Below are 13,268 nucleotides of genomic sequence, written 5' to 3'. Positions count from 1 at the left end.
GTGTTTACAGAACCCTTACTCGTGTGCACTAGCGAGGGGGCGTTTATAGTGTTTACAGAACCCTTACTCGTGTGCACTAGCGAGGGGGCGTTTATAGTGTTTACAGAACACTTACTCGTGTGCACTAGCGAGGGGCGTTTATAGTGTTTACAGAACCCTTACTCGTGTGCACTAGCGAGGGGCGTTTATAGTGTTTACAGAACCCTTACTCGTGTGCACTAGCGAGGGGCGTTTATAGTGTTTACAGAACACTTACCCGTGTGCACTAGCGAGGGGCGTTTATAGTGTTTACAGAACTCTTACTCGTGTGCACTAGCGAGGGGCGTTTATAGTGTTTACAGAACCCTTACTCGTGTGCACTAGCGAGGGGGCGTTTATAGTGTTTACAGAACCCTTACTCGTGTGCACTAGCGAGGGGCGTTTATAGTGTTTACAGAACCCTTACTCGTGTGCACTAGCGAGGGGCGTTTATAGTGTTTACAGAACACTTACTCGTGTGCACTAGCGAGGGGCGTTTATAGTGTTTACAGAACCCTTACTCGTGTGCACTAGCGAGGGGCGTTTATAGTGTTTACAGAACTCTTACTCGTGTGCACTAGCGAGGGGCGTTTATAGTGTTTACAGAACCCTTACTCGTGTGCACTAGCGAGGGGCGTTTATAGTGTTTACAGAACCCTTACTCGTGTGCACTAGCGAGGGGGCGTTTATAGTGTTTACAGAACCCTTACTCGTGTGCACTAGCGAGGGGCGTTTATAGTGTTTACAGAACCCTTACTCGTGTGCACTAGCGAGGGGCGTTTATAGTGTTTACAGAACACTTACTCGTGTGCACTAGCGAGGGGGCGTTTATAGTGTTTACAGAACCCTTACTCGTGTGCACTAGCGAGGGGGCGTTTATAGTGTTTACAGAACACTTACTCGTGTGCACTAGCGAGGGGGCGTTTATAGTGTTTACAGAACACTTACTCGTGTGCACTAGCGAGGGGCGTTTATAGTGTTTACAGAACACTTACTCGTGTGCACTAGCGAGGGGCGTTTATAGTGTTTACAGAACCCTTACTCGTGTGCACTAGCGAGGGGCGTTTATAGTGTTTACAGAACCCTTACTCGTGTGCACTAGCGAGGGGCGTTTATAGTGTTTACAGAACCCTTACTCGTGTGCACTAGCGAGGGGCGTTTATAGTGTTTACAGAACCCTTACTCGTGTGCACTAGCGAGGGGCGTTTATAGTGTTTACAGAACCCTTACTCGTGTGCACTAGCGAGGGGCGTTTATAGTGTTTACAGAACTCTTACTCGTGTGCACTAGCGAGGGGCGTTTATAGTGTTTACAGAGCCCTTACTCGTGTGCAGTAGCGAGGGGCGTTTATAGTGTTTACAGAACCCTTACTCGTGTGCACTAGCGAGGGGCGTTTATAGTGTTTACAGAACTCTTACTCGTGTGCACTAGCGAGGGGCGTTTATAGTGTTTACAGAACTCTTACTCGTGTGCACTAGCGAGGGGCGTTTATAGTGTTTACAGAACCCTTACTCGTGTGCACTAGCGAGGGGGCGTTTATAGTGTTTACAGAACCCTTACTCGTGTGCACTAGCGAGGGGGCGTTTATAGTGTTTACAGAACCCTTACTCGTGTGCACTAGCGAGGGGCGTTTATAGTGTTTACAGAACCCTTACTCGTGTGCACTAGCGAGGGGGCGTTTATAGTGTTTACAGAACCCTTACTCGTGTGCACTAGCGAGGGGGCGTTTATAGTGTTTACAGAACTCTTACTCGTGTGCACTAGCGAGGGGCGTTTATAGTGTTTACAGAACTCTTACTCGTGTGCACTAGCGAGGGGCGTTTATAGTGTTTACAGAACTCTTACTCGTGTGCACTAGCGAGGGGCGTTTATAGTGTTTACAGAACTCTTACTCGTGTGCACTAGCGAGGGGGCGTTTATAGTGTTTACAGAACTCTTACTCGTGTGCACTAGCGAGGGGCGTTTATAGTGTTTACAGAACCCTTACTCGTGTGCACTAGCGAGGGGCGTTTATAGTGTTTACAGAACTCTTACTCGTGTGCACTAGCGAGGGGCGTTTATAGTGTTTACAGAGCCCTTACTCGTGTGCAGTAGCGAGGGGCGTTTATAGTGTTTACAGAACCCTTACTCGTGTGCACTAGCGAGGGGCGTTTATAGTGTTTACAGAACTCTTACTCGTGTGCACTAGCGAGGGGCGTTTATAGTGTTTACAGAACTCTTACTCGTGTGCACTAGCGAGGGGCGTTTATAGTGTTTACAGAACCCTTACTCGTGTGCACTAGCGAGGGGCGTTTATAGTGTTTACAGAACCCTTACTCGTGTGCACTAGCGAGGGGGCGTTTATAGTGTTTACAGAACCCTTACTCGTGTGCACTAGCGAGGGGGCGTTTATAGTGTTTACAGAACCCTTACTCGTGTGCACTAGCGAGGGGCGTTTATAGTGTTTACAGAACCCTTACTCGTGTGCACTAGCGAGGGGGCGTTTATAGTGTTTACAGAACCCTTACTCGTGTGCACTAGCGAGGGGGCGTTTATAGTGTTTACAGAACTCTTACTCGTGTGCACTAGCGAGGGGCGTTTATAGTGTTTACAGAACTCTTACTCGTGTGCACTAGCGAGGGGCGTTTATAGTGTTTACAGAACTCTTACTCGTGTGCACTAGCGAGGGGCGTTTATAGTGTTAGCTGTGCGGTGACGTTAGGTCATGACATCGGCGTTTACTCGTCAGAACTGATCATGTCAGACAGAGGGTCAGATAAGCATTCAAAATAATAGTTTTTCTGCATGTTTTTTTTCTGGTGGTTAGGGTTAGGGTGAACCTGTGAACCTCAGGAAACATTAAACGATGATACAAATCCATGTCATGACCCTTCTAATCAGGAGACAGCTTTCTGAATTGATGACTTCACTGATAATAGTGTAGGGATTGCTTTTATGAAACTACATAATAATAATAATGATGATGATGTTGTTGAGGACTCAAATGTTCGAGTTCCATCAGAGCCTGCTCTACAGTGATGTTACCCATGATGCTCAGCGAGCTGATGATGCGTTTCCTCCCCCAGAGGTGAACGAGTACCGCCTGGAGCTGGAGGGCATCGTGGTGAAAGGCAAGGGCTGCCCGAAGCCCATCAAGTCGTGGGTGCAGTGTGGCATCTCCATGAAGGTGATGAACGCCCTGAAGAAGTGAGTACCAGATGATGATGCGCTCTCTCCTGATCTGATCACGCTGACCCCACTGAGAGCAGACCTAGAGCTGGCCTTGACCTTTACAGCTACTGACCTGACCTGAATCTATTAGCAGACATTTGTTCTTGATTTAATCATAAACTCTTCATTTTGTTCAGGTTCACAGAAAACAAGACTTTAGATTTAGTGTAATTTCACTTCTCCAGTAAATGCATCTTGATTTAAGAACGTTTAGATGGAAGAGGAGCCAGAGACACTGAGGAAGATCATCAGCTCAGTGCGAAACACACGTCTGTGTCCCAGTGTTAGTGAGCGCAGCGGTTAAAGCTGCTCTCGTCACAGTAATCAAACCCTCACTGATGAAGTTACATTTAGAGAACATTACAGTACAGTCAAACCACACATTATTCACACACCAGATATAACTTTAGATATTCTCTTCACTAGTGTGATCAGGACACTATAGTTCACTAGTGTGATCAGGACACTATAGTTCACTAGTGTGATCAGGACACTATAGTTCACTAGTGTGATCAGGACACTATAGTTCACTAGTGTGATCAGGACACTATAGTTCACTAGTGTGATCAGGACACTATAGTTCACTAGTGTGATCAGGACACTATAGTTCACTAGTGTGATCAGGACACTATAGTTCACTAGTGTGATCAGGACACTATAGTTCACTAGTGTGATCAGGACACTATAGTTCACTAGTGTGATCAGGACACTATAGTTCACTGGTGTGATCAGGACACTATAGTTCACTGGTGTGATCAGGACACTATAGTTCACTGGTGTGATCAGGACACTATAGTTCACTGGTGTGATCAGGACACTATAGTTCACTAGTGTGATCAGGACACTATAGTTCACTAGTGTGATCAGGACACTATAGTTCACTAGTGTGATCAGGACACTATAGTTCACTAGTGTGATCAGGACACTATAGTTCACTAGTGTGATCAGGACACTATAGTTCACTAGTGTGATCAGGACACTATAGTTCACTAGTGTGATCAGGACACTATAGTTCACTAGTGTGATCAGGACACTATAGTTCACTAGTGTGATCAGGACACTATAGTTCACTAGTGTGATCAGGACACTATAGTTCACTAGTGTGATCAGGACACTATAGTTCACTGGTGTGATCAGGACACTATAGTTCACTGGTGTGATCAGGACACTATAGTTCACTGGTGTGATCAGGACACTATAGTTCACTGGTGTGATCAGGACACTATAGTTCACTAGTGTGATCAGGACACTATAGTTCACTAGTGTGATCAGGACACTATAGTTCACTTGTGTGATCAGGACACTATAGTTCACTAGTGTGATCAGGACACTATAGTTCACTAGTGTGATCAGGACACTATAGTTCACTAGTGTGATCAGGACACTATAGTTCACTAGTGTGATCAGGACACTATAGTTCACTAGTGTGATCAGGACACTATAGTTCACTGGTGTGATCAGGACACTATAGTTCACTGGTGTGATCAGGACACTATAGTTCACTGGTGTGATCAGGACACTATAGTTCACTAGTGTGATCAGGACACTATAGTTCACTAGTGTGATCAGGACACTATAGTTCACTAGTGTGATCAGGACACTATAGTTCACTGGTGTGATCAGGACACTATAGTTCACTGGTGTGATCAGGACACTATAGTTCACTGGTGTGATCAGGACACTATAGTTCACTAGTGTGATCAGGACACTATAGTTCACTAGTGTGATCAGGACACTATAGTTCACTAGTGTGATCAGGACACTATAGTTCACTAGTGTGATCAGGACACTATAGTTCACTAGTGTGATCAGGACACTATAGTTCACTAGTGTGATCAGGACACTATAGTTCACTAGTGTGATCAGGACACTATAGTTCACTAGTGTGATCAGGACACTATAGTTCACTAGTGTGATCAGGACACTATAGTTCACTGGTGTGATCAGGACACTATAGTTCACTGGTGTGATCAGGACACTATAGTTCACTGGTGTGATCAGGACACTATAGTTCACTGGTGTGATCAGGACACTATAGTTCACTGGTGTGATCAGGACACTATAGTTCACTAGTGTGATCAGGACACTATAGTTCACTAGTGTGATCAGGACACTATAGTTCACTAGTGTGATCAGGACACTATAGTTCACTAGTGTGATCAGGACACTATAGTTCACTAGTGTGATCAGGACACTATAGTTCACTAGTGTGATCAGGACACTATAGTTCACTAGTGTGATCAGGACACTATAGTTCACTAGTGTGAGTGAGGAGAGCAGAGTAACTGAGACATGTTACACCCAAACACTCTTCAGCCAGTGAGATACAGCCAGTGACATTCATAAAGATTATGGACCAGAAATGATTGGGACACTTTGACCTGATCATGTTCTGCTGAAGTGTGTTTTCTTTAATTGCTAATGCTCTTTTTACACACAGACTGAACACAATGAAGCATTGCTTGGTGATTGGTTGAGCTAAACTGGTATTATCTAATTGTGTAGTTAAATTTAACAGCTGACAGATATTCAACATAATTCATGTGTGAGACAGTCTAACAGAAGGACGGACAAAACCAGTCAAATATCAACTGAGTTCTGCTCATATTTTATTACCGTTCTCTAAACTATAGCGAATAAACTGATAATGTGAGAAATGTTGAAGGTGTGTGAAGGAATTTAGCTTTGACTGTGTGTGTTCCCTTCGATTCATTCCTAAAGTTTTCTGTTCTTGGTCTTAAAAGGTCTTTAAAAAAATTACCTTTAGAAACTCTGTTAGAATAGCATGGTAAGAAATGGCGTTATACTGCAGTGTAGTGAGTGTGTAGAGCTGTGAGTGAAAGCGGAAGCCAAACACACTCCACTTCCAGAAGTCCTCGTAACACAGGAATCATGTGACTCCTCTCTACACCCAATCATGTGACTCCTCTCTACACCCAATCATGTGACTCCTCTCTACACCCAATCATGTGACTCCTCTCTACACCCAATCATGTGACTCCTCTCTACACCCAATCATGTGACTCCTCTCTACACCCAATCATGTGACTCCTCTCTACACCCAATCATGTGACTCCTCTCTACACCCAATCATGTGACTCCTCTCTACACCCAATCATGTGACTCCTCTCTACACCCAATCATGTGACTCCTCTGTACACCCAATCATGTGACTCCTCTGTACACCCAGGCACAGCTACGAGAAGCCGACCCCGATCCAGGCCCAGGCCATCCCGGCCATCATGTCGGGCCGAGACCTCATCGGCATCGCCAAGACTGGCAGCGGCAAGACCATCGCCTTCCTCCTGCCCATGTTCCGGCACATCCTGGACCAGCGGGCGCTGGGGGAGGGGGAGGGGCCCATCTGTGCGTCTCACACACACACACACACACACACACACACACACTGCTCACTAGTGCTGGGCGTACACCGGCTCACACCGAAGACCGGTGTTTATCTTTGTTATGATATTCATGTTTAATATTCGTGTGTGTGTGTGTGTGTGTGTGTGTGTGTGCTTTAAAGGGTTCGTTCCCCAAAACTGATACTCTGAAAAATACTGTAATATAAACGTTTGCTCACACCGCCCAGCACTGGTGCTAACACTCACAGTAGTCATGTGATCTGATGCTCTTACTGTACTGTTTCTAAACCTGTCCTAACCGTAAACCTCTCTCTCTCTCACACACACACACACACACACACACACACACACAGCGGTCATCATGACCCCCACTCGAGAGCTGGCTCTCCAGATCACCAAAGAGTGCAAGAAGTTCTCCAAGTCTCTGGGTCTGCGTGTGGTGTGTGTGTATGGCGGCACGGGCATCAGCGAGCAGGTGTGTGTTCACACTACACCACACACTACACACACCTGTCACTGACACACACTCTAACTCAGTGCTGTGTCCTCAGATCGCAGAGTTGAAGCGAGGAGCAGAAATCATCGTCTGCACTCCCGGCCGGATGATCGACATGTTAGGAGCCAACAGCGGTGAGTGTGTGTGTGAGTGTGTGTGAGTGTGTGTGAGTGTGTGTGAGTGTGTGTGAGTGTGTGTGTGTGTGTGAGTGTGTGTGTGAGTGTGTGTGTGAGTGTGTGTGAGTGTGTGTGAGTGTGTGTGTGAGTGTGTGTGTGTGTGTGTGTGTGTGTGAGTGTGTGTGTGAGTGTGTGTGAGTGTGTGTGAGTGTGTGTGTGTGAGTGAGTGTGAGTGTGTGTGTGTGTGTGTGTGTGAGTGTGTGTGTGAGTGTGTGTGTGAGTGTGTGTGTGTGTGTGTGTGTGTGTGTGAGTGTGTGTGAGTGTGTGTGAGTGTGTGAGAGTGTGTGAGAGTGTGTGTGTGAGAGTGTGTGAGAGTGTGTGTGAGTGAGTGTGTGCGCGTGCGCTGCTCAGAGGATCGTCCTGGGCTCAGCACCAGTTCAGTGTGTTTGGCACACTCACGTCCGTCACTCATTAAGATCCCGATATCTCTGGAACTGGACCCTAGTGGGCCTTAAACACAAGCACACCAGAAGAGGAGTCTGGGAAAACCAGAATCTAAAATAATATCAACTTCCGATAACCCATTATTCTGTATATTTGAAAGCCGATAACCGATATATTGATAAATGTAAATCCACATTTTTATGTAATTGAGAGCCTGACAAAAGTCTCCCCATTAAAGCACACATAAAGATCTGATTGTATGTTGTGTAGCCGATATGACAGACTTGTCGCACTGAACTGTGTTTTCCTTTCTTGAAGTGATTCCAATCATATTTCAGAAAATGAAAGCCCATCATGTTGAACGGTGCGCATCTGAAGAGTCTCAGCTGAAGGAAACATTATTCATCAGCGCTAATACATCGGCCAAATATTCTTATTGAGCTGATACCGAAGACATTAAAGGTCCCATGACATGCTACTTTTTGTAGGCTTTAATATAGGCCTTAGTGGTCCCTAGTGCTGTATCTGAAATCTCTTTCCAAAAATTCAGCCTCGGTGCAGAATTATAGCCACTACAAGCCAGTCCCAGAATGAGCTTCCTTCAGACGGGCCGTTTCAGTGTCTGTAGCTTTAAATGCTAATGAGGAGGAGAAAGGTGGAGGGTGGGTGTGGCCTTGACCATCTTGCGCAACGGTACGCAGTCGTTCAAGCATTTCAGTTTGACCCAGAATCTGATCCGGATGGAGAAGCAACTCAGCGGCTCCAGCAGGACGTCTCCGAATGGTTAGTTTAAAATATTATGTCTGGATACGGTACTTTATTCGGATGGTTTACAGTTGTTATCATGTAGCTAACGCTAACCTACTGTTGCCTTTTCATGAGAGATCTGTAACGTCTGTACATCAAGCTCTGCGATCTTGAAATGCGGATATTGCGCGCGCCGTATAACCAACAGGAAACCGGTTATCCATATAACAAAGAAGTGTACAACACTCGCGTTACAGTGTGTGTAACTTGATGCTGTCTACCTTTACATTAGCGCAAGTAACTGCATAGCTAATGTGACAGCCACGTTCTACATGTAACAAGCTAGGTAACCATATACAGTAAAGCAACACACTTATATATCATTAGTTGACTTACTTGTCAAGACGTTCAGCAAGCCCAGCTCTGTATTGACCATTCGGTGTTCATTTGTACATCCAATTATTGAGCAATTGTTATGCTTCGCTCGCTCAAAAGCCATGCTATCTCTCGTGGACAAACTAAAATCGCGCGCATGCGTTCTACTTCCTAGCTCATTTTCTCATGGGCGTAAAATATTCTCTGGGCGGGCAAAGCAGAGACAGGGGAGGTAACATTCCTCCTTATAACGTCATAAAGAGGAGATTCAAGATCAGCGCGATTGAGCCTCCATTTTCTCAAAGGCAGAGAAAGATAGCAAAAGCTCCATTTACACCGATTGAAATTTCTAGAAACTTTAAGACCATATACAGGCTAGGGGAACTCATATTAATGCTACAAAACCTCAGAAAGTGGAAATTTCATGTCATGGGACCTTTAAAAATGAGCATATAGCGGCTGAGACCGATAAGCTGGCCGATATACTGTGAATCCCTAATAACTTCAAGACTTCTTGAGTTACAGGCTTGCAAACTTGGGAGAATAACTCAGTAAGTCACCGTTAGCATATAATGCTGTAGAGATTGATAAAGTCAACAGATTTCACTAATAAACCGATCTCTGTTTAAACATACAGTGACGCTGCCGTCTTTCTTCAAGACTCATTTTCACCCGCCTCTACAAACCGGTGGATTACTCAGTAAATACTCATCTGAGACATGTAATATTTATATCATTGATGTGTGTCTGTCACCGGCCTGAGAGCTCAAGCGTGGGTCTCGAGTGCTGCTGAATGTGGCGCACTGAACCTGAGCAATCCTCATCTACTTGAGGAGGGCATGAGTGTCAGCCACAGGTAGGCACATCTCCAAACCCCCAGAATGCAGTGCGGCCACACCCAGAGCTGTGTGTGTGTGTGTGTGTGTGTGTGTGTGTGTGTGTCTGGCTTCCACACATGCGAGGTAATCTGTAATCTGCTTCCTCACAGGTCTGAGCGGCTCCTCAGTTAATGTGTGATGTGGCTCTTGTGAGTTTACAGGTTCCCCTGGCCCTGAGACGGTACGCGTCTCCATCCGTCGGCCCACTCTTGTCTACAGGAGTACTGTGGCTGTAGTGTGTGTTAGCCGTGTTAGCTCTGAGCGGATGCTAATGTTGCTGTGCACTGCAGTGTGTTGATCTGCTGAATGCTGTGCTTCAGGTCGCGTGACGAACCTGCGCAGGGTCACGTATGTGGTGATGGACGAAGCCGACCGCATGTTCGACATGGGCTTCGAGCCGCAGGTCAGTGACTCTGGAACGTGTGTGTGTGTGTGTGTGTGTGTGTGTGTGTGTGTAAGAGCTGTCACTAACGATTATTTTGGTAATCAAAGCGTTTCTTTTTTTTGTGGAAATAAATATAGACCCAAGTGAACAATTGCGTTTCAAAATGACTTAAAATACTTAAAATATAATAACGAGGCAATAATAATTGGCTCATATAAATTATCTGAGCACTATGCCATATGATTTTTAAATGGTTTTAATATATTGTGCAGCCTTAGAAAGGTCTAATAATGCGGTTTATGGATTCATGTCAGTAATGCAGCACCTTTTATTTGCAGTATTTTTCTGGTTAATTCACAAAGATAAATTGCAGTCGTCATCTGTGTTTTAAAATTGAATTTAATCGAGGAATCGTGACAGCCCTTATATATGCATATACTTTTTATCCAATGTACAGTTGTTTAAATTGTGGTTTTTACAGTAATTTTACAGTTTAATATGTTACCATAGACAGAGATGAGCATAAATACATGAAAATGTTATTAAAATAAAAATATAAAAGTACCTCAGTTGAAATGGATCAAAGTAAAATGCCAAATACTATGCAGAAAAAAAGTATTGAAACACAAATACAGTATTTTCTATTTTAGAAATGCACAGAACGCATGTGAAATTGGCCGTTTAGTGAAGTATCAGGCTCACATCTCTCTCGACTGGTTCTGAATGCTGAGAACATGTTGGTGTGTACAACCGCTTACATGCTTGTGTTTCCACTTCCCCTGAGACTACCACCACCAGCCTGGGTTAAGGTGTCGTCTGTGCACTGTTTCTGGTCTGTTTCTGACTAGGTTACACTGCACTAAATACAAAAATCACATGTCTAACATTTACTGTTCTCAATCCCAGTTTTGATACCACAAAAAAAAACTAATACTAGGTTAACTGAAGTAAAAAATTCTCAAGCAACTATTGAACACAAGTAAACAGCCAGTGAAAAATAGAACAAAAGAAAAACAATAGGACAAATAATCCCAATAGAACAAAGATACAACTTAAATGAGTTCTGAGTTTTTCAGGTTGGTCTGTAAGTAATAAATACTACAGAAATTGAATGAGGTAATAAAAGTGCAGTCTTCAGTTTGAATACACACTGAGATTTATGAAAGCTACAGAAGTTATTCACTCAAGAGCAGTGAGTGCATTTCTCTGTGTCTGAAATGCAGAAATACTAACCTTAAATGTGTTTAAATATAAAAATTACATTCGATTTTTTACAAAGGCTTTACAATACAAAATTCTATTTTGTATTGTAAAGCCTTTGTAAAAAATCAAATGTAATTTTGTATTTCGGATAGTATTTTAATGACATGTTTCAGCAATACTTCCGCACCCCGCTCATATGGTGTTCATTTTATGTGAATAGGTCTTAAAGTCTTTAAATTAGATTGTAAAAACCCTGCAGATACCCAGGCCTAGCGCTTCTGTGTCCTAAACCCCCAGAGTGCTTTGCTCTGTATGACCACGAGTGAAGTGGTTCTGCAGTGTCAGTCATGCGCACAGGGCCTGAGGTGACGGCTGCATCAGTGATCTGGGTGTGTGGTGTTTCAGGTGATGCGTATCGTGGATAACGTGAGGCCGGACCGCCAGACCGTGATGTTCTCCGCCACGTTCCCACGCTCGATGGAGGCGCTGGCGCGCAGGATCCTGTCCAAGCCCATCGAGGTGCAGGTGGGCGGCCGGAGCGTGGTGTGCTCGGACGTCGAGCAGCACGTGGTGAGTCCTGCCTTACACTAGCTGGGAGTTATGGGTAAATGATAGAGCCAGGAGTGACAGCATCCGTGTGTGTGTCCGTGAGAAACTCTGTGTGTTCGGCAGATCGTCATCGAGGAGGAGAAGAAGTTCCTGAAGCTTCTGGAGATTCTGGGGCACTATCAGGAGAAGGGCTCGGTCATCATCTTCGTGGACAAGCAGGAGCACGCCGACGGCCTCCTGAAGGACCTGATGAAGGCCTCGTACCCCTGCATGTCCCTGCACGGAGGTCAGAGGTCACCACTCACACCTACCCTTACATGCAGCCAGATAATCCCTTAGTCATCGCATCGACGGCTCAATCGCACTGAAAGCCTTCATGTAAAACACCTTAATCGAGCCGGTTGAGCTCGATCCCAATGACATCTCGATCCGAGTGTAAGGGGTTTATTCCATTATAATGACGAAGTAATAGCGTACGTACTGACGTAGTAATAGCGTACTGACGTAGTAATAGCGTAATAGCGTACTGACGTAGTAATAGCGTACTGACGTAGTAATAGCGTACTGACGTAGTAATAGCGTAATGACGTTGTAATAGCGTACTGACGTAGTAATAGCGCAATGACGTAGTAATAGCGTAATGACGTAGTAATAGCGTACTGACGTAGTAATAGCGTACTGACGTAGTAATAGCGTAATGACGTAGAAACACGTAGAAATAGCGTAATGACGTAGTAATAGCGTACTGACGTAGTAATAGCGTACTGACGTAGAAATAGCGTACTGACGTAGTAATAGCGTAATGACGTAGTAATAGCGTAATGACGTAGAAATAGCGTACTGACGTAGTAATAGCGTACTGACGTAGTAATAGCGTACTGACGTAGTAATAGCGTACTGACGTAGAAATAGCGTAATGACGTAGTAATAGCGTACTGACGTAGTAATAGCGTAATGACGTAGAAATAGCGTAATGACGTAGAAATAGCGTAATGACGTAGTAATAGCGTAATGACGTAGAAATAGCGTAATGACGTAGAAATAGCGTAATGACGTAGTAATAGTAATGACGTAGTAATAGTAATGACGTAGTAATAGTGTAATGACGTAGTAATAGCGTAATGATGTAGTAATAGCGTACTGACGTAGTAATAGCGTAATGACGTAGAAATAGCGTACTGACGTAGTAATAGTAATGACGTAGTAATAGTAATGACGTAGTAATAGCGTACTGACGTAGTAATAGCGTAATGACGTAGAAATAGAGTAATGACGTAGTAATAGTAATGACGTAGTAATAGTAATGATGTAGTAATAACGTACTGACGTAGTAATAGCGTAATGACGTAGAAATAGCGTAATGACGTAGTAATAGTAATGACGTAGAAATAGCGTAATGACGTAGTAATAGCGTAATGACGTAGTAATAGCGTACTGACGTAGTAATGGCGTACTGACGTAGTAATAGCGTAATGACGTAGT

The 13,268-nt window shown here is 44.4% G+C and overlaps 1 protein-coding gene across 2 annotated transcripts in view; it reads left to right on the top strand.

Moving 5' to 3' along the window:
• The window catches only part of ddx46 (DEAD (Asp-Glu-Ala-Asp) box polypeptide 46), a 43,801-nt gene that overhangs the window by 16,681 nt on the left and 13,852 nt on the right, over positions 1-13,268 (top strand). For both annotated transcript variants that reach the window (XM_081391011.1, XM_081391010.1), the window contains exons 9-15: positions 3,084-3,204; positions 6,419-6,594; positions 6,947-7,068; positions 7,145-7,223; positions 9,970-10,052; positions 11,643-11,807; positions 11,910-12,072. In XM_081391011.1, the coding sequence (XP_081247137.1) occupies positions 3,084-3,204; positions 6,419-6,594; positions 6,947-7,068; positions 7,145-7,223; positions 9,970-10,052; positions 11,643-11,807; positions 11,910-12,072 (909 nt within the window). The remainder of the gene's footprint in view (positions 1-3,083; positions 3,205-6,418; positions 6,595-6,946; positions 7,069-7,144; positions 7,224-9,969; positions 10,053-11,642; positions 11,808-11,909; positions 12,073-13,268) is intronic.

The sequence above is a fragment of the Scardinius erythrophthalmus genome, assembly GCF_964197995.2.
Source record: "Scardinius erythrophthalmus genome assembly, chromosome: 17".
Taxonomy (NCBI): domain Eukaryota; kingdom Metazoa; phylum Chordata; class Actinopteri; order Cypriniformes; family Leuciscidae; genus Scardinius; species Scardinius erythrophthalmus.
The sequence above is the reverse complement of the archived record's forward strand: the minus strand, read 5'-3'. Positions and strand labels throughout refer to the sequence as shown.